The sequence below is a fragment of the Chrysemys picta genome, chromosome 2, assembly GCF_011386835.1.
Source record: "Chrysemys picta bellii isolate R12L10 chromosome 2, ASM1138683v2, whole genome shotgun sequence".
In the NCBI taxonomy this organism is placed as follows: domain Eukaryota; kingdom Metazoa; phylum Chordata; order Testudines; family Emydidae; genus Chrysemys; species Chrysemys picta.
In genome coordinates, this window is record NC_088792.1 from 235,808,840 (window position 1) to 235,832,966 (window position 24,127).

The window sequence follows — 24,127 nt, forward strand, 5'->3', positions numbered from 1 at the left end:
TGGTCTCATCATGCTAATAAAATCTGAGTCATTAAAGTTTGATATATCCCAATAGCATGCTCAGAAAAATGGAGAATGTTGATTTTTAAATTTGTTTTGTTTTAGTCAGTATAATTTAATCTTGACATTGCACATTCATCATCCACAAATGCCCTTAGCAAAGCTTGCATGTTCAAACTGTCCTGAACAGCTGCTGCCAAGTGCAATAGTGTATTTAAGAATAAGCACATTCAATATTTTAGTTCACTAATAAAACAGAAGTAATTTTGTTTAGAGACCATTTTAAAAGGTGCAGTTTGCTCTTGAGAAATTACCAAGAAATAAATACAATATAGCTAGAAATTGAAACATACATATAGTATAATTCAGCAGCCCTTTAGCAAGCTTGCATTAGATTTTGTGAAAGCAATGGTGATGGAGGACTTCTGACTGCAGACAGCCCCAGCAAAGTTAGAAAATACATTGTTTTTCCCTGTCTCAAAGATATTTGTTTCATAGTGTGACAGGATGCTGTTAACAGCTACAAATTGGGCACTATGGAAGCTATAGTGGAACCTCAGAGTTACAAACACCTCAGGAATGGAGGTTGTTTGTTAGCAAACTATATTGAAAAATCCTTATGAAAGAGTACTAGTTTCACTTCTCACAGTTCATTCATTATTAGCAGTATGTTTTACACTTTCCTCTGCTGTTTGCTGTACTTGATGGGAATGATAGGATTTACTGTACTTCTTGCTTGAAGAGAGTTAAAAAAAACAGGGATGAAATTCTGGCCTCACTAAAGCCAGGAGTAAAAGTCCCATTGATTTCATCCATGAATTTCAACTAACCTGTAGAAACCTCCCTGGTTTGATTCATGAGGCCATTACCTCTCAACAGTCAAATCCCTTTGGAGAAATCACTTCCACTGTGACTCCTACAAGAAACTGTCTAACTATTATTGGCAAGTGGCAAAAATATTGGGCAAGACTGCATTGCAGCTATGCTCATTTATATCATCTGAGGATCTGACTGATAATATTTGTTTAAAAGTGTACTATCATGACATGGCCATTCATCACCTGGACCCCTTTACTAAATGCTGGTGCTATTTTCCCTACCTTTTGTCTTTGTCTTAGATTGCAAGCTCTTCAATGCAAGAATTATGCCTTATTTTATGTTTCACAACTGCTAGCAACTTGTACTGTTGACTGAAAACTAATGATGATTAATTAATAAATCAAAAGAAACACAGTATTTTAGGGGTGGTCTCATCAATACCATAAAAAGAGGGCCTTACTGCTTCCCTGCTCTGATAAGATACTTCTGCATACACAGCCTGAAATTGTATACACATTTCTCTTTTGCCATCCAGACCAAAAGTTAGGCTGTGATCCTGTTTATATGGAACGCTCATTGAAGTCTGCAGGAGTTACATATATGGATGGCTTCCAGAGACAGGCCTTTTGTTTGCTGAATACAATCAGACTTTGGCTTCTTTCTTTCTTTCTTTCTTTCTTTCTTTCTTTCTTTCTTTCTTTCTTTAGTATCTTGGTTCTTTGAATAAATATGTTTTGGATTACATTTTATCAGATGCATTCGTCTGAGGAGAATATAATCTTGGCATTTCTTGTCTATATTTTCAACCTTTCCAAATCCCTTGATTTATTTATTTTTTTGTCCTGCTTCATGTTTGCAACATCTCCCCATTTAGTGTCAACTGCAGCTAAACTCTTTGTTCTCTATGCCAAGTCACATGCTGAATAAAACTTGCCTAAGCACTAATCACTGCAGTACATCACTGGACACATTTGTCCATCTCCAAATGGAAAAAGCATTGTAATTTATCATTATCCTTTGCCAGTTTACAATCCATTTGATAGTGCTCATATATAATCCCTATTTAAAGTCTAGTATTAGATAGAAAACTGTGGAGACCATGTTGTCACCATGCCTCAGTGGGTCACGACTGAGAATACCAAATTCAGGACAGCCTGGTAAGAAATAGGGCAGACACACCCCAAACTGGTGGTTATTCTATCATTAGAGTTTACCAAATCGGTAACATAAATGAGCTTCTGTATCACCACACTAGTTAACAAGAAGCCAAAAACATAGCCCCCGTATGCATTCAAGCCCTTGGCTCACCATCTAGACACTTGGACTTTATGATGAGTGGTTACTGAAAACCAGTTTAATCAGAATTCGGGTCCTTCCAATCCCAAGGGATCAGCCACTTAGCCAGGTCAATACATAACTCAGATCTTACCTAATAATCATGTTGCTGCCAGCCCTTCAGTAACTAAAATCTAAAGGTTTAATAATAAAAGGGGAGAGTTATAAATGGTTAATAGATTATATATATACAAATAATTGTAAAGTCCTTGTACCAAGTTTGTAGCAGTAATGGAATAAACTGCTAGACTTTCTGGAATCACTCAAACAAATTGGGGGTCACCAGTCCTTGTTTAGAGCTTCCTTGTTAGAAATCCAGTCCAGAGAAATGAAGCAGGAAATGAAGACAAAATGGAGATGTCTCAGTTGCCTTTTTATATCCTCTGCCATGTGCATGGAAATTTACTATCCCAAAGCCCACAGACCCTTTTTGTGGAAACTTACTGTCCCAAGATGGAGTTCAGGGTCACATGAGCATATCACATGTCCTTACAGACTTGCTGACTCACAGGGTTGGCCATTGGCCCCTCGGTGCCTGAGGCATCGTCAGGGAGAGCTATATGGGCAAAATGAAGCTTTTTCTATGGCCCATTGTTAGAGTGAAGTGTCCTTAATAGGCCATCCACATATAGCTGTCTAGCCTTGATGTAAATCTATTTGAGAAGTGTCACCCCGTAACAAACACATTTGGGATACAAATACATAGTTAATATTCATGACTTTAAATACAAAGATGATACATGGATTTAACCAGGATAATTATATCTGATAGACTGTAACTTTTCCATTGACACCTTACATGATATACCTTGCATAAGAGTTGTTGCAATTGTATAACAGTGGTAGCAGCAATGATACAAATGGTCATTTTCAATCATACAGCATCACACATGTTGAGAACAATTTTTAGGAAAAGACCTTTTGTCTCGGGAAACTGCAAAATATGGCTTAAGAATGTACACTTCAGGTTACTAATGCTACTTTGACAAGAGCTGTAACTCCTTTGCAGTTCAGTTAGGATCATTTGAGGAGTGGGGAGGATTTCAATACAATGATCCAGTGAGTTCTGGCAGGTGCCTATTTCCGATGGAAGGAAGGTGAATACCTCCACACCAATAACGTTTCTAGAGAATTAGGCATCTAGAGATGGAGAGAGAAGGCAGTTTGCTTTGGTGGGAGTTTGCATGATTAATGAATGAGTAAGCCCCTCAAAATTTGATCCATTGTGTATACAAATCTTTTCCACTCTTCCCTTTTTCTTTCGATGCTGAGTTCCCTTTGCATGATCAGTACTAATTCCTGATTGACCATCATTATAATGTTCATTATTTTTTATACTTCTATTGCATGGGCCCTTACTCTTCTTTTTCTCTTACTAACTAATCCTATTCTTTAAATCTCTTGTAAGGAAATTTCTTCTCCATGCTATTAGTCATTATAATGGCCATCAGATTTTTTTTCTATTTCTTTGTCTTGTTTGGGATGGCTGACCCTAAAGGAATGCAGTTTTCAAGGGCAGAGTCAACTTTTGTCATTATAATATTTTTTTCCAACCCCTTATCAGATGATTAAAGTAGATCCTGGGGCCCATGGGATTGGCTATTATCAGCTCTTAGTTTATTGCATCGTCTTGTGGTGATAGGATATGGCAAGAAGAGAATGGGAACAAGAGCAAATGTGTGTATAAAACAATATCATGCTCACAAACAAACGTGTGTACATGTGTGTGTATGCACATGTGTGAATCTGTGTAGAGACACATTCCTTGTGCTTCTCCCCCCATTCCCATAAATGCCACTCACTTAGACTTGACCAGCATGGAAAATATATATTGAGACAAAAATAAAGAGAAGTGCAGGCTTCAGGTTATTCTTCCTCAGAAAAGTTTGAAGTAATGATATAATTTTCTATATTATAGAAGATTGTATGTCATTATGAGATAATACATACTGCAGTAGACATATTTTTTGGATAAATTGTCTGCCATTGCCTCTAGAGGGAATCAGGATCTGGTGGCAAGGTCTTTGAGGGAGTGGGGGGCCAGCAAGGGGACAGTGCTTCTGTAAGGAAAGTTGGATAGGGAATTTGCTGGTAGGACATCTCTTCTTCTCCCCTAGGTGCTGCTTCTACATCTATTGGTGGTAAAGTCTGGGAGCCTCAGAAATGCCTCAACCAGGATCCAGTTTCTCCTGATGCTCCCAGTTCCAACTTCCCTGATGAGTCCTTACCTCACAGGCTTAGATGAGGGGGAGATCTGTATGAGTAGCACTCTCCCAATGAGGGAGGAGCATGGGGAGCTGTGCTTATTTTTATTTTAATCCCTGCTCATATTATTATCTTGTTCTCTTATTCCTTTGTATGATGGCTGCCATCATGCCTCATATCCCCAGAGAGCCCTCATAATGCATTGGTCATGCAGAGAAAGGAAACATGGAATGTATGATTATTCTGTATTACAGTAGCTCCTACAAGTCCTGAGATTTTTTTTTATTTGCAAAAAGAACAGGAGTACTTGTGGCACCTTAGAGACTAACAAATTTATTAGAGCATAAGCTTTCGTGGGCTACTCAAAAACCAGTGGGAGAACACTTTAATCTGTCTGGCCATTCAATGACAGACCTGCGGGTGGCTATCTTACAACAGAAAAACTTCAAAAACAGACTCCAATGAGAGACTGCTGAGCTGGAATTGATATGCAAACTAGATACAATCAACTCAGGATTGAATAAGGACTGGGAATGGCTGAGCCATTACAAACATTGAATCTATCTCCCCTTGTAAGTATTCTCACACTTCTTATCAAACTGTCTGTACTGGGCTATCTTGAGTATCACTTCAAAAGTTTTTTTCTCTTACTTAATTGGCCTCTCAGAGTTGGTAAGACAACTCCCACCTGTTCATGCTCTCTGTATGTGTGTATATATATCTCCTCAATATATGTTCCACTCTATATGCATCCGAAGAAGTGGGCTGTAGCCCACGAAAGCTTATGCTCTAATAAATTTGTTAGTCTCTAAGGTGCCACAAGTACTCCTGTTCTTTTTGCGGATACAGACTAACACAGCTGCTACTCTGAAACCTTTTTTTATTTGGATTCAAACATTCCCAAATGCTGCAGCATTATGCTGATGTATGAGGCCCAGAAAGCAAAACTGAATAGAATGAAGTGAATGGATTAGCTCCGTTTTGTCTTTGGAGTGGAAAAGGTAAACATAGAATTAATGGTGGGGAAAAATTGAGATTTGTACAGTTTTTAGATTTAATAATCTAAGATGCTATTAGGTAAAATAATTTAATTTTTAAAAGTATACTGTGTCAAAATCAGAAGCTAAGTGCTATTTCTGCACAGACACAGTTATGAGGAGAGGCTGAGGGAACTGGTATTGTTTAGTCTGCAGAAGAGAAGAATGAGGGGCGATTTGATAGCTGCTTTCAGCTACCTGAAAAGGGGTTCCAAAGAGGATGGATCTAGACTGTTCTCAGTGGTAGCAGATGACAGAACAAGGAGCAATGGTCTCAAGTTGCAGTGCGGGAGGTTTAGGTTGGACTAGGAGGGTGGTGAAGCACTGGAATGGGTTACCTAGGGAGGTGGTGGAATCTCCTTCCTTAGAGGTTTTTAAGGTTAGGTTTGACAAAGCCCTGGCTGGGATGATTTAGTTCGGAATTGGTCCTGCTTTGAGCAGGGGACTGACTAGATGACCTCACAAGGTCCCTTCCAACCCTGATATTCTATGATTCTATGATTGTGGGCCTATAGCCAGGATCACATGGGAATGGGCACCCCCCCATCCCCACCACACACACACACACACACACACCCCGTACAGTGCTTCTGGCAAAGACAGCTCATGGCAAAAGCATGATTATCACTAGCAATGAAGGGTGTTTATGGAGTATCACATACCTGACTGAACTCCCCTTTGTGGTTGCTCACCAGGAAGCTATGTTTAGACCCATGTGCTGGAGCCATGTACTTCTGAGCTCCCCTACGTCTGGGCAGGATCTAGCCACAGTCTCTGGCTATGGCCTCTTGGCATACTTCCTGGCCACAGACTCTCCGTCTGCTACCACTTTTAGGGAGCGGGACTGCCCTGGGCTCCTAGGACAAATGCTGACCCCCCTCCCAAGATGCCCAAGTTGTTCAAGAACACTCTCCCCAGAGCTCCACCCTCATGAGTACTTCAGTTTATAGTTTGTCCCTTCAGGGACATGTGAGGGTTGAACCAAGTAGCACACAGACTTTGCAGAATTTCTAAAGCAATCACACTTTACTCAAGGATAAAGTACAAGAGATGCACTGATCTAGGCAAAATAATTAACACCTGTACACAATTCTCTCCCGGTGAGTCCTCACCACTCTTAAGTTTCTTGGGTTTTGGTCACTGCTTTGGGGTCCCCCCAAATCTTTCTTTTAGACCGCAGTCCTCTGATTATTACATGTAAAATCTTCACATCCTGGCTATGGACTCGCTAACTTCTGTAACAAGCTGGCACAGATCCAGCACATCAGTCAAAAGTTCCTCTCATTCATTGAGCATGTCCTTTTTTTAAAAAGCAGTTCATAAAACCTTTTGTCTTTGCTCTTTTTCTTTTCTGATGGGGATTTTCCATTGCTCTAACTCCGCCTTCTGCAGACAACCTGAGGAACATCAGTTTCCCTTAGGCTAAAGATATCTCATTGTTCTAGGGTGCTTCCATTTGAATGAAAGGCCATTCAAGTTAATGACGCTTAATTGTTCTTGTCAAACCACCCTATCCCTTGTCTCAGAGGGATGTGACACAAACCCTGATAGCAAAAGATTGATTCAATATACACTGAGACATTTATTGATACAGCAATTTCATAAAATCAATTAGCATTCATAAATTTTACATTGACAAGATTCTGAAATCTTCACATGCAGTCACAGATCTGAGCTAGAACTGTAGTACCATTTTATTCCAGGACAACCCCATTACTGCAGCTCTGGGCACATAGGACTGTGAACTCAGCAAGTTTTGAAGGTTCACCTTGGAGGGTGCCTTTTTGGAGGTATCTTTGCTGTAATTGTGTCCACTACTAAGCTTCAAAAGCTTGGCCTTTAAATTGTTCCTTATGTAACCCTCCTTTTCCCCCCTTCCTCTACCCACCCCCACATTTCCTTCCCAGGGTACCCAGGAGCAGGCAACCCTCACCTGTTGCCAGAGGTGACACATAACTGTGGATGGAAGGGGGCACAACTGAAAGATTCTGGGAGGGGACACATGACTGCCCCACATATTACCTCTGCATCCACCCCCCTGATTGACCACAGCGGACGGTCTGTAAAGCAGGCAGTGGGAAGCAGCAGGGAAGGAGAAGCAGTCCCATGTAGCGGGGGACAGGGGAGCTCAGCCAGTCACCCTGCTGCTTCCTCCCTCCCTGCGTTGTACAGACACATGGTGAGTGCCGCTGCCAGGGGGAATCACTGCCTCCTTGCTGCTGGGATCCCAGTGAGAGGCGGCCTGAGAAATCTGGAGGGGCGGGCATGTGACCCCATGTGACTCCCCCCACATCGCCTCTGCCAGTTTCCTGGTCACCTTACATCATTAAGGATAATGGAAACCCTGGGGGTCCCAGATGAGATGGGGAATTAGGTGGGAATCCTCTAGTCACCCACAGACTCATAGACTTTAAGGCCAGAAGGGACCATCATGATCCTATAGTCTGATCCCCTGCACATCGCTTGACACAGAACCTCACCCACCCCTCTGCATTACTCCTCTAATTCCTATGAATATTGATAGCTGGCAGTGCCTCGCCCTGGACAGGCACAGTATACACCTATGGGTATACCTTGGTTGCCTCCAGGTACACAAATATAAATAATGGCTCTTATGCAGATAATAAACACCCAGAATAAAACCAAAACAATTTTACTTTAAAGTTATCCTACCAACATACAATACAAAATGCAACAGATTCATATAGACTTGTGTGATATCTATACCAAAAGAGTAGTGGTGTGTAGCTCAGCTAAAGGCAGCAGCTTTCAACAGCAAGTTGCAACATAAACCTCACCACCACTCTTGGCATTATACACAGATCCACCCCATCCCTGACTAAGCACTCTTCCTTAAGTTTACAGACCTGAGCCCTCTCTTGTGTTGGTGCAGTGGCTGAACAGGCGTTCAAGCTGGCACTCTGTAAGTCCAGCAAAGGCAGTCCAGGTGAAACAAGGAGTGAGGCACTTTTGTATTGTGACCAGCTTTGGTTGCACAGTGGTAGGTGGCGTAACAGTTGTTATTTTAGAGAGCAATAGCCCAGGGGTAACTTGTTCTTTACTCAATGGTCTGTAAACCAGATTCAGATCTTCTGCACAACCAACAGTCTTCAGCTTCTGCCCTCAATGCCTAGCTGTAGAGACAGAGTCCATGAGCAAGGGCTCAGCATTAACAAGTTGTCAGCTGTAGTGTAGTCTTAGGGTATGTCTACAATACGGGATTAATCCGAATTTATATAATTCAAATTTGGGAAACAGATTGTATAAAGTCAAATGTATGCGGCCACACTAAGCATTAATTCGGCGGTGTGGGTCCATGTGCTGGGGCTAGCGTCGATTTCTGGAGCGTTGCACTGTGGGTAGCTATCCCATAGCTATCCCATAGTTCCCGCAGTCTCCTCCGCCCATTGGAATTCTGGGTTGAGATCCCAGTGCCTGATGGGACAAAAAACATTGTCGCAGGTGGTTCTGGGTACAGCCTCACCCCTCCCTCCCTCCCTGCATGAAAGCAACGGACGGCAGACAACCATTTCGCGCCTTTTTTCCTGGGTGAACACTGCAGACTCCATACCATGGCAAGCATGGAGCCCGCTCAGCTCAAGACAGCAGTCATGAACATTGTAAACACCTCGCGCGTTCTCGTGGAGTTTATGCTGAGCCAGGACCAGAAAAACGAGGCGAGGAGGCAGCGGCGGCGGCAGCGCAGTGACAAGCGTGATGAGCACACGGACATGGACACGGACACAGAATTCTGTGAAACCACGGGCCCCGGTGCTTTGGAGATCATGTTGTTAATGGGGCAGGTTCTATCCATGGAACGCCGATTCTGGGCAAGGGAAACAAGCACAGACTGGTGGGACCGCATAGTGTTGCAGGTGTGGGATGATTTCCAGTGGCTGCGGAACTTTCGCATGCGTAAGGGCACTTTCATGGAACTTTGTGACTTGCTGTCCCCTGCCCTGAAGCACCAGAATACCAAGATGAGAGCAGCCCTCACAGTTGAGAAGCGAGTGGGGATAGCCCTGTGGAAGCTTGGAACACCAGACAGCTACCGGTCAGTCGGGAATCAATTTGGAGTGGGCAAATCTACTGTGGGGGCTGCTGTGATGCAAGTAGCCAAAGCAATCACTCAGGTACTGCTACGAAAGATAGTGACTCTGGGAAATGTGCAGGTCATAGTGGATGGCTTTGCTGCAATGGGATTCCCTAACTGTGGTGGGGCGATAGATGGAACCCATATCCCTATCTTGGCACCGGAGCACCAGGGTACCCAGTACATAAACCGCAAGGGGTACTTTTCAATGCTGCTGCAAGCACTTGTGGATCACAAGGGACATTTCACCAACATCAACGTGGGCTGGCCGGGAAGGGTTCATGACGCTCGCGTCTTCAGGAACACTACTCTGTTTAAAGGGCTGCAGCAAGGGACTTACTTTCCGGACCAGAAAATAACCATTGGGGATGTTGAAATGCCAATACTTATCCTTGGGGACCCAGCGTACCCCTTAATGCCATGGCTTATGAAGCCATACACAGGCAGCCTGGACAGGAGTCAGGAGCTGTTCAACTACAGGCTGAGCAAGTGCAGAATGGTGGTAGAATGTGCATTTGGCTGTTTAAAAGGTCGCTGGCGATCGTTACTGACTCGCTCAGACCTCAGCCAAACCAATCTCCCCATTGTTATTTCTGCTTGCTGTGTGCTCCACAATCTCTGTGAAAGTAAGGGCGAGACCTTTATGGCAGGGTGGAAGGCTGAGGCAAATCGCCTGGCTGCTGATTACGTGCAGCCAGACACCAGGGCGGTTAGAAGAGCACACCAGGAAGCGCTGTGCATCAGAGAAGCTTTGAAAACCAGTTTCATGACTGGCCAGGCTACAGTGTGAAATATCTGTTTGTTTCTCCTTCATGAAAACCCGCCCCCTTTATTGACTCATTCTCTGTAAGGAACCCACCCTCCCCCTTCCCCCAACTTGCTTTCAAACCAAATAAAGTCACTATCGTTTAAAAATCATTTATTCTTTATTAATAGATTATAAAAATAGGGAGGGAACCCGGGTGGGGTTTGGGAGAAGGATCGGCGGGAAGGAAAAGGCCACTAAAAAAAGGTTAAAAAAATGACAGCCTTTTGCTTGGGCTGACCACTGGGGTGGAATGGGAAGGTGTACGGAGCCTCCCCCCCCCCCCCGTGTTCTTACACGTCTGGGTGAGGAGGCTATGGAACATGGTGAGGGGGGAGGGAGTTATACAGGGGCTGTAGCGGCACTCTGTTATCCTGCTGCCGTTCCTGAAGCTCCACCAGACGCCGGAGCATGTCTGTTTGCTCACGCAGCAGCCCCAGTGTTGCATCCTGCCTCCTCTGATCTTCCTGCCACCACCTCTCATCTCGAGCGTCTCTCCTCTCCTCACGTTGGTCCCTCCTGTCCTCACATTGGTCCCTCCTGTACTCACGTTCACTGGCTCCTTTCCTATACTTTGAAACCGTGTCATTCCACTCATTCAGATGAGCTCTGTCACTGCAGGTGGATTCCATGATTTCTGCGAACATCTCGTCTCGCGTCTTCTTTTTCCGACGCCTTATCTGTGATAGCCTTTGGGACGGAGGAGGGAGGCTTGAAGAATTTGCAGCTGCTGGAGGGAGGGAAAAAAGGAGAGAAATTTTTAAAAAGATACATTTTGCAGAACAATGCTTATACTCTTTCACAGTGAGCAAAACTATTCACATTACATAGCACATGTGATTTCTGTGCAAGGTCGCATTTTGCCTCTTAATATTGAGTGCCTGTGGCTTTGCTGCTAGAGATCATAGACGCAGGTCCGGGCAACAGAATTCGGCTTGCATGCGGCCATGGTAAGCCATTGTCTTTCAGCTTCTGCGCCCTCCTTTCCCACATACCAAGCAAAGCCCATTGAGTGCTGCGGTTTTCCTGTTAACATTCAGCAGCAGAAAACAAACTAATCACCCCACCCCATCCAATTCTCTGGATGATCGCTTTATCCCTCCCCCCACCACGTGGCTGGTATCAGGGAAGATCCCTGCAGGAACCAAACTAACACCCCCCACTCCGCCATGAATTCTCTGGGATGATCGCTTTACCTCTCCCCCCACCGTGTGGCTGGTATCAGGGAAGATCCCTGCTAGCCAAACGCGAAAAGCTCTGGGCCAATTTCTCCCTCTCCCCCCCCCCCCCCCCCCGCGCTTGGCTAACTGCAGGGAAGGATTTCTTTTCAGCCACAGGCAAACAGCCCAGTAGGAACTGCCACCTCTGTCCCCTTAATTAAATTCCCGTATTTCAACCAGGTTACCATGAGCGATATCACTCTCCTGAGGATTACACAGCAAGATAAAGAATGGATGTTGCTTGAATGCCAGCAAACACCGAGACCATACGCTGCCAGGCTTTGTCATGCAATGATACCAGATTACTTGCTGCAAGCATGGTGCGGTCAAGTGTCCTACCATGGAGGACGGAATAAGACTGCACTACCCAGAAACCTTGTGGCAAGGCTTTTGGAGTACCTCCAGGAGAGCTTCATGGAGATGTCTCTGGAGGATTTCCGCTCCATCCCCAGACACGTTAACAGACTTTTCCAGTAGCTGTACTGGCTGCGAATGCATCCCAAGTCCTCAGGGCAAAGTAATCATTAAAAACCCTTGCTTTTAAAACAAGTTTTATATTTTAAAAGGTAAACTCACCTGAGGTCCCTTCCATGGGCTCGTGGTCTTGGATACTGGGTTGGGAGGGTACTTCAGTCAGGCTGAGAAAAAGATCCTGGCTGTTGGGGAGAACGGAGTGCTGGGTGCTCTCTGCAAGCTCGTCCTCCTCCTCCTCCTCCTCTTCCCCGTCCGCAGAATCCTCAGGTGTAGCTGATGAGATTATCCCCACCTCGGAATCCACGGTCAGAGGTGGGGTAGTGGTGGCGGCCCCCCCTAGAACTGCATGCAGCTCGTCGTAGAAGCGGCATGTCCGCGGCTCTGACCCGGAGTGACCGTTTGCCTCCTTTGTTTTTTGATAGGCTTGTCTGAGCTCCTTGACTTTCACGCGGCACTGATCTGAGTCCCTATTGTGCCCTCTCTCCATCATGCCCTTGGAGATTTTTTCAAAAGTTTTTGCATTTCGTCTTTTTGAACGAAGTTCTGCTAGCACTGAATCCTCTCCCCATATAGCGATCAGATCCAGTACCTCCCGTACGGTCCATGCTGGTGCTTTTTTTCGATTATCGGCCTGCATGGTTACCTGTGCTGATGAGCTATCTGTGGTCACCTGTGCTCTCCACACTGGGCAAACAGGAAATGAAATTCAAATGTTCGCGGGGCTTTTCCTGTCTACCTGGCCAGTGCATCCAAGTTCAGATTGCTGTCCAGAGCGGTCACAATGGTGCACTGTGGGATAGCTCCCGGAGGCCAATACCATCGAATTGCGGCCACACTAACCCTAATTGGTTAAATGATAAAATCGATTTTGGCGCTACTCCACTCGTCGGGGTGGAGTACAGAAATCAATTTAAAGAGCCCTTTATTTCGAATTAAATGGCTTCGTTGTGTGGATGGGTGCAGGGTTAATTCGCTTTAACGCTGCTAAATCCGAATTAAAGTCGTAGTGTAGACCAGGCCTTAGCCCTGGTCATGTGTCCAAAGGGAAGAAGCAGCTGTCTGTGACAGTTCCTTACTCACAAAATGGAGGCTGCTGACCCCCTGAAATAGTCTCTGACCCAGGAAGCTTTGTCTAGTCCCAGAGAGCATCTAGGGAGTGCATCATGGGACTTGCAATCCTTCAAAGTCAGCATACAGTATCTAGAGGTTTGTCTAATCAGGATATCTGTGAAAGGATTCAGAGGCTTCTCAGACAGGTGTGCCTACACTTACATAGTTCGTTGGCTTTTATTTGTCCACTTGGAATTTAATTTGCTAGTTACCCAAATATAATTTAATTTTGGTTAGGTCTTTTTGAAATTGCTCAGATCCTTCTCTAGTCTAATCCAAATGTCATCAAAAAATGTTACATTCTTGTGGCTCCCTGGAGCATCTACCTAAAATTGTCTATTTACTTTCTTACTACTCTTAGGGTATGTCTACACTACGAAATTGGGTTGAATTTATAGAAGTTGATTTTTAGGAAGCAGTTTTATACAGTCTATAGTGTGTGTCCCCACTAAGCATATTAAGTAGCATTAAATCAGCAGAGTGCGTCCACAGTACCGAGGCTAGTGCCGACTTTCGGAGCATTGCACTGTGGGTAGCTATCCCACAGTTCCCGCAGTCTCCGCCACCCATTGGAATTCTGGGTTACGCTCTCACTGGCTGATGGGGCAAAAACATTGTCACGGGTGGTTTTGGGTACATATCGTCAATCACCCCTCCCTCTGTGAGAGCAACGGCAGACAATCGTTTCGTGCCTTTTTTCTGCGCAGACCCCATACCACAGCAAGCGTGCAGCCCGCTCAGCTCAGCCGCCGCTGTTGTGTTCTGGGTGCTGCTGGCAGCAGATGGTACAATAGGGCTGCAAACCATCATCACGCTTCCGCTGCCACTCTGCTCTCCTGCAGACGCCATACCACGGCAAGCATGGAGCCCGCTCAGATCATCATGGCAGTTCTGAGCACTGTAAACACCTCGCGCATTATCCTGCAGTATATGCAGCACTAGAACCTGCAAAAGCAGGTGAGGAGGCGACAGCAGCGTGGTGACGAGAGTGATGAGGACATGGATGCAGACTTCTCTCAAAGCACGGGCCCTGGCAATTTGGACATTATGGTGATAATGGGGCAGGTTCATGCCGTGGAACGCTGATTCTGGGCCCAGGAAACAAACACAGACTGGTGGGACTGCATAGTGTTGCAGGTCTGGGACGATGGCCAGTGGCTGCAAAACTTTTGCATGCATAAGGGCATTTTCATGGAACTTTGTGACTTGCTTTCCCATGCCCTGAAGTGCAAGAATACCAAGATGAGAGCAGCCCTCACCGTTCACAAGCGAGTGGCGATAGCCCTGAAGCTTGCAACGCCAGACAGCTACCGGTCAATCGGGAATCAATTTGGAGTAGGCAAATCTACTGTGGGGGCTGCTGTGATCCAAGTTGCCAGGGCAATCACTGAGCTGCTGCTATCAAGGGTCGTGACTCTGGGAAATGTGCAGGTCATAGTGGATGGCTTTGCTGCAATGGAATTCCCTAACTATGGTGGGGCAATAGACGGAATGCATATCCCTATCTTGGGACTGGAGCACCAAGGCAGCCAGTACATAAACCGAAAGGGGTACTTTTCTTTGGTGCTGCAAGCACTGGTGGATCACAAGGGACGTTTCACCAACATCAACGTGGGCTGGCCGGGAAAGGTACATGAAGCTTGCATCTTCGGGAATTCTGGTCTGTCTGAATGGCTGCAGCAAGGGACTTACTTTCCAGACCAGAAAATAACCACTGGGGATGTTGAAATGCCTATAGTTATCCTTGGGGACCCAGCCTACCCCTAATGTCATGGCTCATGAAGCCATACACATGCACCCTGGACAGTAGGCAGGAGCTGTTCAAATATAGGCTGAGCAAGTGCAGAATGGTGGTAGAATGTGCATTTGGATGTTTAAAAGCACGCTGGCACAGTTTACTGACTCAGTTAGACCTCAGCCCAACCAATATTCCCATTGTTATTACTGCTTGCTGTGTGCTCCACAATATCTGTGAGAGTAAGGGGGAGACGTTTATGGTGGGGTGGAAGGTTGAGGCTAATTGCCTGGCTGCTGATTACACGCAGCCCGACACCAGGGTGGTTAGAAGAGCACAGCAGGGTGTGCTGCGCATCAGAGAAGCTTTGAAAACCAGTTTCATGACTGGCCAAGCTACGGTGTGAAAGTTTTGTTTGTTTCTCTTTGATGAAAACCTGCTCCCTTGGTTCACTCTACTTCCCCGTAAGCCAACCGCCCTCCCCTTCCCCCTTCGATGACCACTTGCAGAGGCAATAAAGTCAGTGTTGTTTCAAATTCATGCATTTTTTATTAATTAGTCACAGAAATAGGGGATAACTGCCAAGGTAGCGCGGGAGGGGTGGTGGAGGAGGGAAGTACCGGGTGGGGTGGTGGAGGAGGGGAGGACACAACCAGTTTTAATCCATGATGGGACTTTACTTCTTCTGGTGGCTACTAGAGTTCCTCAAAAGGCTCTTTCCTCAAATGCACTTTGAAATTCTAAATGAACTTAAACTATCAATGCCTTCTCCTGCATCTCATATTTGATTACACTGAAAGAGGGCACCTTTGAGTCACTCCATAATCCTAACTTCAATGATTTTTCTCAACTATTTTTCTAGTACTGAGATAATTCTCATTGGTCTGTAATTCCCAGAATCAATCACAGCTCATTAGCTCATTGTCAAGATATGGGCATTATGTGCCAAATTGTCCTCTATGATGTTTATTCCCAATTGTCCATCTTACATCATATGTGACAAAGTATATGTTCCGTTCTCCAGCCTCACTGGATGTTTTTGGTTTGCTTTTGTTTTTAAATATATATTTTTGGCCTGGATAAAATATTTATCCGGATTGTTTGGGGATTTTTTGCGTTTCTATTTGCTGTTTGTTAAAGCTGGCCTGGACCAAAAGCCTGAACTGGAATACCCGGAACTTTGAGACATTATGAACATGCATTCAAGTCTGGAGCTAGACTTTGTTACTTGAGCATAACTTTATTTTTTAAATATATTGGGATTTGCACATATTCTATGATATCAGTAAAATGCTCATTACTAGAGGCATTACCCTGAATATGTGTTCATTCTGTAAGAGATTATTGATTGCTGCTATTTATATTATTTGACTGACACATTCCTCTGTTTATAACTGTTTGCAGGGTTGAGTCTAGCCACAAACCAAGGATCTAGGTGAACAAATGAGATACAAGCAGGAGACACTATTTAACTTCTGAAGGGAAAAAATCCCCCTTTAATGCAAATATCCCTAGTAATAAAGAACTGTGTGCTGGATCATTTGTTCTCACAGTAAAACTCATGGAAGAAAACTTAGGGGGAAGAAATCACTAAAATATCTCACAGAATTGTTTGCTGATTATTTCACTGGGAAACAGCATTTGATCCCCTGTGGGATGAGCTATGGAAGCACATGCTCAGTGTGGATCCTGGAGGAGGGGTCCCTAGGACACCCTCTACCTCCACTCTGGCCCTTCGCTTTCCTGAAACGTGGCTTCAAAGAAGCCAGACTGGTTATTCCACCTACTATGTGTAGGGGGTTTCATGAAATATGTTATATCATCTGAGGTTGCATTATCCTTTCTAGAATGTTCCACAGGACAATGTGTGACTTCTTAGCCCTGCTCCCCAACAATTCACAGGATCCCCACTGCCCACTCTGGACTCTATCCAATACAAAGAGCCCCCCAAAACTCCTGGAAAGTGGATGGGGAGAATAGTGTCATAGGAGGACCCTTCCATACAGGATGGGGCACAGCTGCATACTCGGGGTGCTGGACTTTGGTGGTGTATCCTGGCCCTCTGATAGATCTGACAAGTCCCCATACATGCTGTAGCCATGTTCTTGTGGATGCTGGAGTTCTCTGACTGTATTTTATTTTTTGTAAGACACACAACATATTTTTTCATGGGAACCACAGATTTAACATCAAGTATTATAAAAATCTTCTTAAAGTGTTGAGCTATTGATCTGATATGTTATATTGACCTGATAATTTCATATCATACCTGCATCTTGCATTTGTCTACATTTTTCAGTACCATTGCTAAGGACTTTTTACTTTGTCAGGTTTGGGATGAAACTCTTGCCAAGTCTGCAGAGGCTTGGGCTGCAACATGCATTTGGGACCATGGACCTTCCTACTTACTGAGATTTTTGGGCCAAAACCTGTCTGTAAGAACTGGAAGGTAGGTAGTTGTCATTTTGTAAAACCTTTTGTTTTATAAAAATATTGAGGGCCATATCCTCAGCTGGTGTCAATTTCCAATCTGACAGCAGGTGTCTACACCAATCTGAACCTTTTAGCTAGTGCGATGGCAAGAACTCAATTTGTTTACAGCTTATAAAGATTTTCATTCCATTCAGGAATATGAGAATTAATCATTGGTAAATATTACTGTAACCAAGGATTTCAGGTCTCCACATAATAGCAGTTTGTGAATGGACTGTACTATGGATGCCAAGCCAAATGTTCTAACATAACAAGCAGGGCCAGCTCAGGATTTTTGCCGCCCCAAGCAAAATCAATTTTGGCTGCTCCCCCCCCACCGTTTTTTTCTTACCCCACCCCCTGACCCCACCTCAACTCTGCCCCTTCCCCAAATCCCCAGCCCTGCCTCCTCCCCCCAGGCTCTCAAGCCTGGGAGGGAGGGTGAGCAGCGGCGCACAAATCAGCTGTTTCGCGCGCCGCGGCCACTCGGGATCTCCCCCTCCCTTCCAGGTTTGAGAGCCTGGGAGGGAGGGCGAGCAGCGGTGCGCGAGCGGCGGCAGCAGCGGAGGTGAGCTAGGGCGGCTGGAGCACATTTTTAGGGGCAGCAGGGGCGGCATTCTGGTGCCGGCCATGCCGCCCCAAAAATGTGCCGCCCCAAGCACCAGCTTGTTTTGCTGGTGTCTAGAGCCGGCCCTGATAACAAGTTTTGAAAATGAACTTTCCCTCCCCCACAACCTATGTCTTTAAATTAATCTAGGTATCGATCCATTCTTCAGCTGGTAAAGCCATGGTATGATGAAGTGAAAGACTATGCTTTTCCATATCCTCAGGACTGCAACCCTAGATGCCCTCTGAGATGCTATGGACCCATGTGCACACATTATACACAGGTTATCTGAGTTCCATTCTTCTTTCACCAATCTATAGTTCAAAAGTGGACTTTTCTGTGATGTGTGTGTGTGTGTGTGTGTGTGTGTGTGTTTGTGTGTGTGTGTGTGCAAATAATATTTCTTTTCAATGTTGACTTCACCAAAAGAATAATGATTATTTATTCAGATGGTTTGGGCCACTTCCAATCGTATAGGCTGCGCAGTCCACACATGCCACAATATGAATGTCTGGGGATCTGTTTGGCGACGAGCTGTTTACTTGGTATGCAACTATGCCCCAAAGTGAGTTGCTTTCTTTTCATTCTGTTTACTTTTATACTTCATGCATGTATGGGTTATTTGATAGGACTGTTTACTCCCTTTTTCCAGCTAGCATTCCTGTCATGCTTTTGTGCTGGGCCCGCTTCCTCAAACAAATATAATAATTGGAAATATAAAAATGTACTACTTTTGTATATAAACAAACCACAGGGGAATAACAAGATGTGTATTTAACAAAAGCACATCTCTTTATCTTTTGTTATTGTAATGCTCATCCTTTGCATTACTCTTTTCCCCCACCTTTTTCTCCTCACTCCCTTGCCTTGTTAGGGAATGCAGTTCTGCAATCCATTCTTATGTTGATTTGCACTTACTGACATGAGCTGGCCCATTGTAGACTGGGGCCTTAAATTTCTATAAAGGGCCTTGCATGCCCATGGTGCTGTATAAGACAACCCAAACAAATAATAATGAGTTGTACAGGTTTGATAAACTTTAAATGTCACAGATCCATAAGTGGTAAAGAATAGGGCAGTGAATGAGTGTGAATAATCTCAGCTGCCATATACATAAGAAGAGAATTTTTAACTGTCTCTTTAAAAAGTTGCAACCCCCAAACAGGTGAATTTTGGTGAAAAAACCTCCAAAGAAGAAACCACTTCTATTTTGGGAGACAGGAAGGCAGGTCCTTTATATTTACTATTACAATTAATATAAAAAGTAGTAGCAAAGGAACTAGAGGGGGATCAGACAGTAAACCCAGATCTGACTCCAATCTCCACACTTTGGGGATGTTTGGACTGATATCCCAGTCAGGTTCCAAATATCATAACTTGAGCCTCTCTTTAATAGCAACCCAGGCATTATAATATATGTATATATGTATCAAAAATTACAAAACACAAAGTAATTACAAAATTATTAGGGTATATCATTAATTTCATTCAATTATGGCAAATGAATAAGAGGCATTGTTGAGAACTGCTGAATTATTTGATTAATTATTTGATGCATTATTAACCCTGTAATAATGATATGTTACATTTCGTTTCTTTTGTTCTGAAAATTCTGACTTACTTTGCAGTCTGTAGAAGAAATCCTGAGGTCCCAACTCAGTTTTTACTAGGCCCTTACTCTATCAAAGTTATTAGCTCATTGCCACTACATATGGATGCCAAGGCTTAGAAGGATTTTAAAAAAGGGTTAAACTTTTATGTGGATAATGAGAACATCAATAGTTACACTAGATAAGATAAAAGAGTGTTTTAAATGAGACATGAGCTATCATCCTTCAGAGCATAAGCCAACCACTCACTGACTAGAGCTAGGAAGAAACTTCCCCTCTAGGCAGGTTATCCCATAAACTAAAGGGTTTCTTACATCTTCCTCTGAAGTATTTTGGGTGAATTCCTGGCTCCAGTGAAGTCAGTGGGACCAGTATTTTCATCCCTAGTATTTGGCCCTATCAGATAAAGGATTTGGTATTACAGGGACCACTATTCTGGTCTAGCATGACAATTCCTAGGTCCATGTTTTGATGTCAGTGGAAATTTGCCTGAAAAGAATGAATGAAACTTGGCAAGGACTTCAAGGTCAGGACCTGTATATCTACATATAGGTCTCACTTCACTAATCACTAAGACGTTTGCACCTCTCAGCTACACAACATACCACAGCACTATACAATAGTTGAGGGCAGGAAGTGAAGAACACTGTAACCATTTTAAACTAGAGGGGTTTTAGAGGTGCAGAGTATTCAAATTGGAATCTGCCCAGGATATCAGTGCTATACCTCCTATTAGCTGATGTATACCCTACTATAAACTGGTTGAAAAATATGCCAGGTAGTCCACATTGTCTACTTGAGTTTCTGATTTCAGAAACAGTGTTAAGAAGGGTTGTTTAAAAATGTGTGTATGGTTTAGACCTAATTAACTGATATACTTAATCTACAGCTCTATTAATCACTCATGATACAGTGAATGAAGCCAACATTCAACTTGTGGCACTCCCTCTAGATTACAGTATCTGTTATCAAGCTAGCAAATTTCCCTGCTTGTGCAGTCTGCTGTGCCCATTTCGAATAGGAGTAAGAATGAGTAATGTATCTGAGAGACTCCTACTTTCTTCCAAGACACAACCCGAAGTTAGGCTTTTTGATCCATCTTTATTGGCTGGGAAGGGGGGGAATGAGAAAATGCTTCACAAATAACTGCATTACTCACTGCTGTAGCACATCACACATGTATTAGAAGGTTTCAGAGTAGCAGCCGTGTTAGTCTGTATCCGCAAAAAGAAGAACAGGAGGACTTGTGGCACCTTAGAGACTAACAAATTTATTAGTCAACAAATTTAACAAATTTATTATTAGATATGCATCCGAAGAAGTGGGCTGTAGTCCACGAAAGCTTATGCTCTAATAAATTTGTTAGTCTCTAAGGTGCCACAAGTCCTCCTGTTCTTCTTTTTATGTATTAGAAGGTTCTTTTCTTAGTGAAATGCAACATTTAAGTAGAAATCTCATTTTAGCTTTCTTTCTCCAGTGACCATCCTGTAATCCCAGAGTCAATAGTGATGGGTCAATCTCTAAAAGTTTAGAGCTTTGTATAAGCATCTGGAAGTCTGGATGCTTACTCAGATGCCTCATTTGAGGCTACCCCACTCCTCATGATTGCCTCTGCAGCCTGCTACCTACATGTACCCTCGGTCCTCTAGCAGAAACTGGGCACACACAACCTCCAGCCAAATCCCTGGGCCCTCATGAAATCCCAATAGACCCCCGACTTCATCTTTCAGTGAAACTTTCCAGCCATCTCACAGTTCCTGCACTCTTTCTACGTGTCATTGTGACGAGTCCTTCATTTTCCCAGTTCCTTTGAGCAAACCAACATGAGTTCACACTCAATACCAAGCAAAATGGATCCCTGATCAGCTAAACCCTGTAACAAGAGCCTCAAAAGACCCACTCCCATCTTGAAAATAAACATTACAAATATGCAATCAATGAAAGTTTTAAAACTTTGCAACAACACTGTGACACTAATGTCTTATTAACAAGAGCCCTCTGGTTGCTTTCTCTTTCTAGAGAGCAAAGTTGCAAAAGTCATTCCGAAAATAGTGTCTGTCACCAATGCAATATGAAAATATTTTATAAATACATGATAGGCAATACATCACCCAAACTTAGTTTGCACTTATTAAGAGATATGTTTTCTTAAGTTACTAAAAAGGTGTATTACTTTATATTTTCAGGGGCAACTGGATTGGAGAAGCACCATATAAAGTAGGAGTCCCGTGTTCCGCTTGCCCTCCTAGTTATGGAGCTGCTTGTACTGACAATCTTTGTTTTCCAGGAATAACATCAAACTACTTATATTGGTTTAAATAAGTTAACAGAAGTTTACATTATTTTTAAATAATATGGCTGAGTAACAAAAGCTTGTATATTGAATTTTGCACATATTATATATATATATAGTAATAATACCCTTGTTTTCTTTTTATATCCTTTTGCATAATTAGCTTTCAGAGTACAGTATAGATTCATTTTTAACTCTTTGGAATTTATAACTATAATTCTCCATTTCAGGCCATGATCATGTAGAGAAGGATAACCTTATATCATCTTAAGAAAGTGTAACTTCCTAAAGAATATGTTCTGTTTGATATTAAAAGAAAATTTAAAAGGGCACTGTCAACTTAAGTCTAAAATATGACCCTTCCCTTTGAAATTATAGATATAGATAGATAATGGCCACTGGCAACTACATCAGTGCTTTAAAAATGAAAAATGTACAAATGTACAAAAAAAGTACACCCCCCTTCCACACCTACATTGTCCTCATCTTGCAAATGGCTACTCCCATTTGCACTTATGCTTACTCCTGCATAGTCAATGGGACTCTGAGCAAGAGTAAACATATGTGCAGGAGGAACTCCAGTATTCAGCCTTATGTTAGCTCCCCCATGCACAACAGTGATTAACTTAAGGTATTTCAAGAGTTCCACACATGGCTGCTGCTATCATCAATGATGCCTGTGTGGAGATAGAGAAGTAAAGAATAGGGAGCCATGCTGGCCTTTGTACCACTAAGAAATATGATGGAACTGCAAGTGTTCACCAACCAGACTAAAGCTTTGTCTAATCTATAAAGTTGTATCACTTTAACTATACTGTATAGTTAACATTGTAGAACCCCATTAATGTGGATGCAGTTATATTGGTTTAAAGGCACTCTTTACCAGTGTAACTATTCCATATGGGAAGGGGAATAACTATATTGGCATAAGACACCTTTATACAAGTATAACTGGATCCATACTAGGGCTTTTACCTGTTAAATATGTTAGTAAAAAAAAAAAAAAATCACATCCCTAGCTGAAATAGTGCTACAGGTAAAACTTCCAATCAGGCCTAAGTGTTGCACAATTTTGACTAACGGGTATCCCAAATAAAAAGTACAAAGTGAAAAGGGAACTTTTATTTAAAAAAAAGGGGGGGGGGGATTTTTTAACAGTGTGCAACAAAAAAACAGAATCTGTAAAACAGTTGACAGAGTCCTTTAAACAATATGGTGAAGCTATTTCCTGAAGTATCTTTATAAACCAGCGAAGAAAAATATATTTATTCTCCCCCCCAAAAAGCAAACTTCTTGTGGGAGCTAAGTAGAAAATTTCTGGAGAAAGGGACTACAGCTGAAACTAGAACACTGTATATATGTATAGATAGCTTGTCCTGAATGGTATCCATAACAGACCAGGGTCCAAATTCTGCCCTCAGATACATGTGTGCAAGTGTCATTGAAGTGACTGAGAGTTGTTCCTTCATATCACAAGGCAGAATTTTGCTCATGATGAACAGGGAATACAAGTGATTAGTTGTTTACAATTTCCCACATTTCCACTCTGCCTGGCACAGATATGTTGGGAGCTTAGAAGTTCATAAGCTTTGGAAGTTCATGTGCTTCACCAGAATCATATATATATACATTTTATTTTAAAGCAAAGATGTCGTCTTCCCAAGGCTGTTTAAGAAAGTCTGCCACCAGAGGACACGATAACTTTACTAAAATTACAAATATGGGAATAATTTACATGTAGTCAACCCTATTGCCAAAGGGATCAATTAAATGGACTGAATGAGTGAGGTAGTAGTACATGGCAAATGGAATTATCACACTTCAGATATCTATGATTTGACACTAACTCAGAGAAAGTCATTTATTGTACTGTAGCTCTTCAAGTATCTCTCTGGCTGACGTTCCTTTGTCTAACATGACAATAATTAGAGAAGTATATAATGCCACTAGGCATGAGAACTTAAAACCAAAACCACATGTGATGTTTCTGTAACTTTTATTTTAGTAACAATTTAAATGTTACAGGTTTTCCTTACTGTTAACAATGGGCTTGAGGTCCTGCAGTCCTCACTTGGTCAAATAGTCCAACTGGGTGAAATTCACCCCTTTGCAGAGGGAAAACACAAGCTCTGTGCAGCACTTAAGGCTCTATTTGAAAGGTTCCGTTTTAAGTGGTACATAAGCCATGTTCTGTAACCCAATGGGAGTTTTGACTAAGGAATATAGAGGCAAAATGCATTTTTGTTCCACATGACAGATGGTTTTTGGAGGATGAAGGGGTAAGAGATAAAATTTTACATGTTTGCATTTCC

At 43.1% G+C, this 24,127-nt stretch overlaps 1 protein-coding gene across 1 annotated transcript in view; it reads left to right on the forward strand.

Annotated features, from left to right (window-relative positions):
* The window catches only part of PI15 (peptidase inhibitor 15), a 37,073-nt gene extending 14,251 nt beyond the window's left edge, over nt 1-22,822 (forward strand). The window contains exons 3-6 of the mRNA XM_005306767.4: nt 17,164-17,282; nt 18,063-18,195; nt 18,362-18,477; nt 21,709-22,822. Coding sequence (XP_005306824.1) covers nt 17,164-17,282; nt 18,063-18,195; nt 18,362-18,477; nt 21,709-21,844 — 504 coding nt within the window. The 3' untranslated portion in view covers nt 21,845-22,822. The remainder of the gene's footprint in view (nt 1-17,163; nt 17,283-18,062; nt 18,196-18,361; nt 18,478-21,708) is intronic.
* The last annotated feature ends 1,305 nt before the right edge of the window (nt 22,823-24,127 follow it).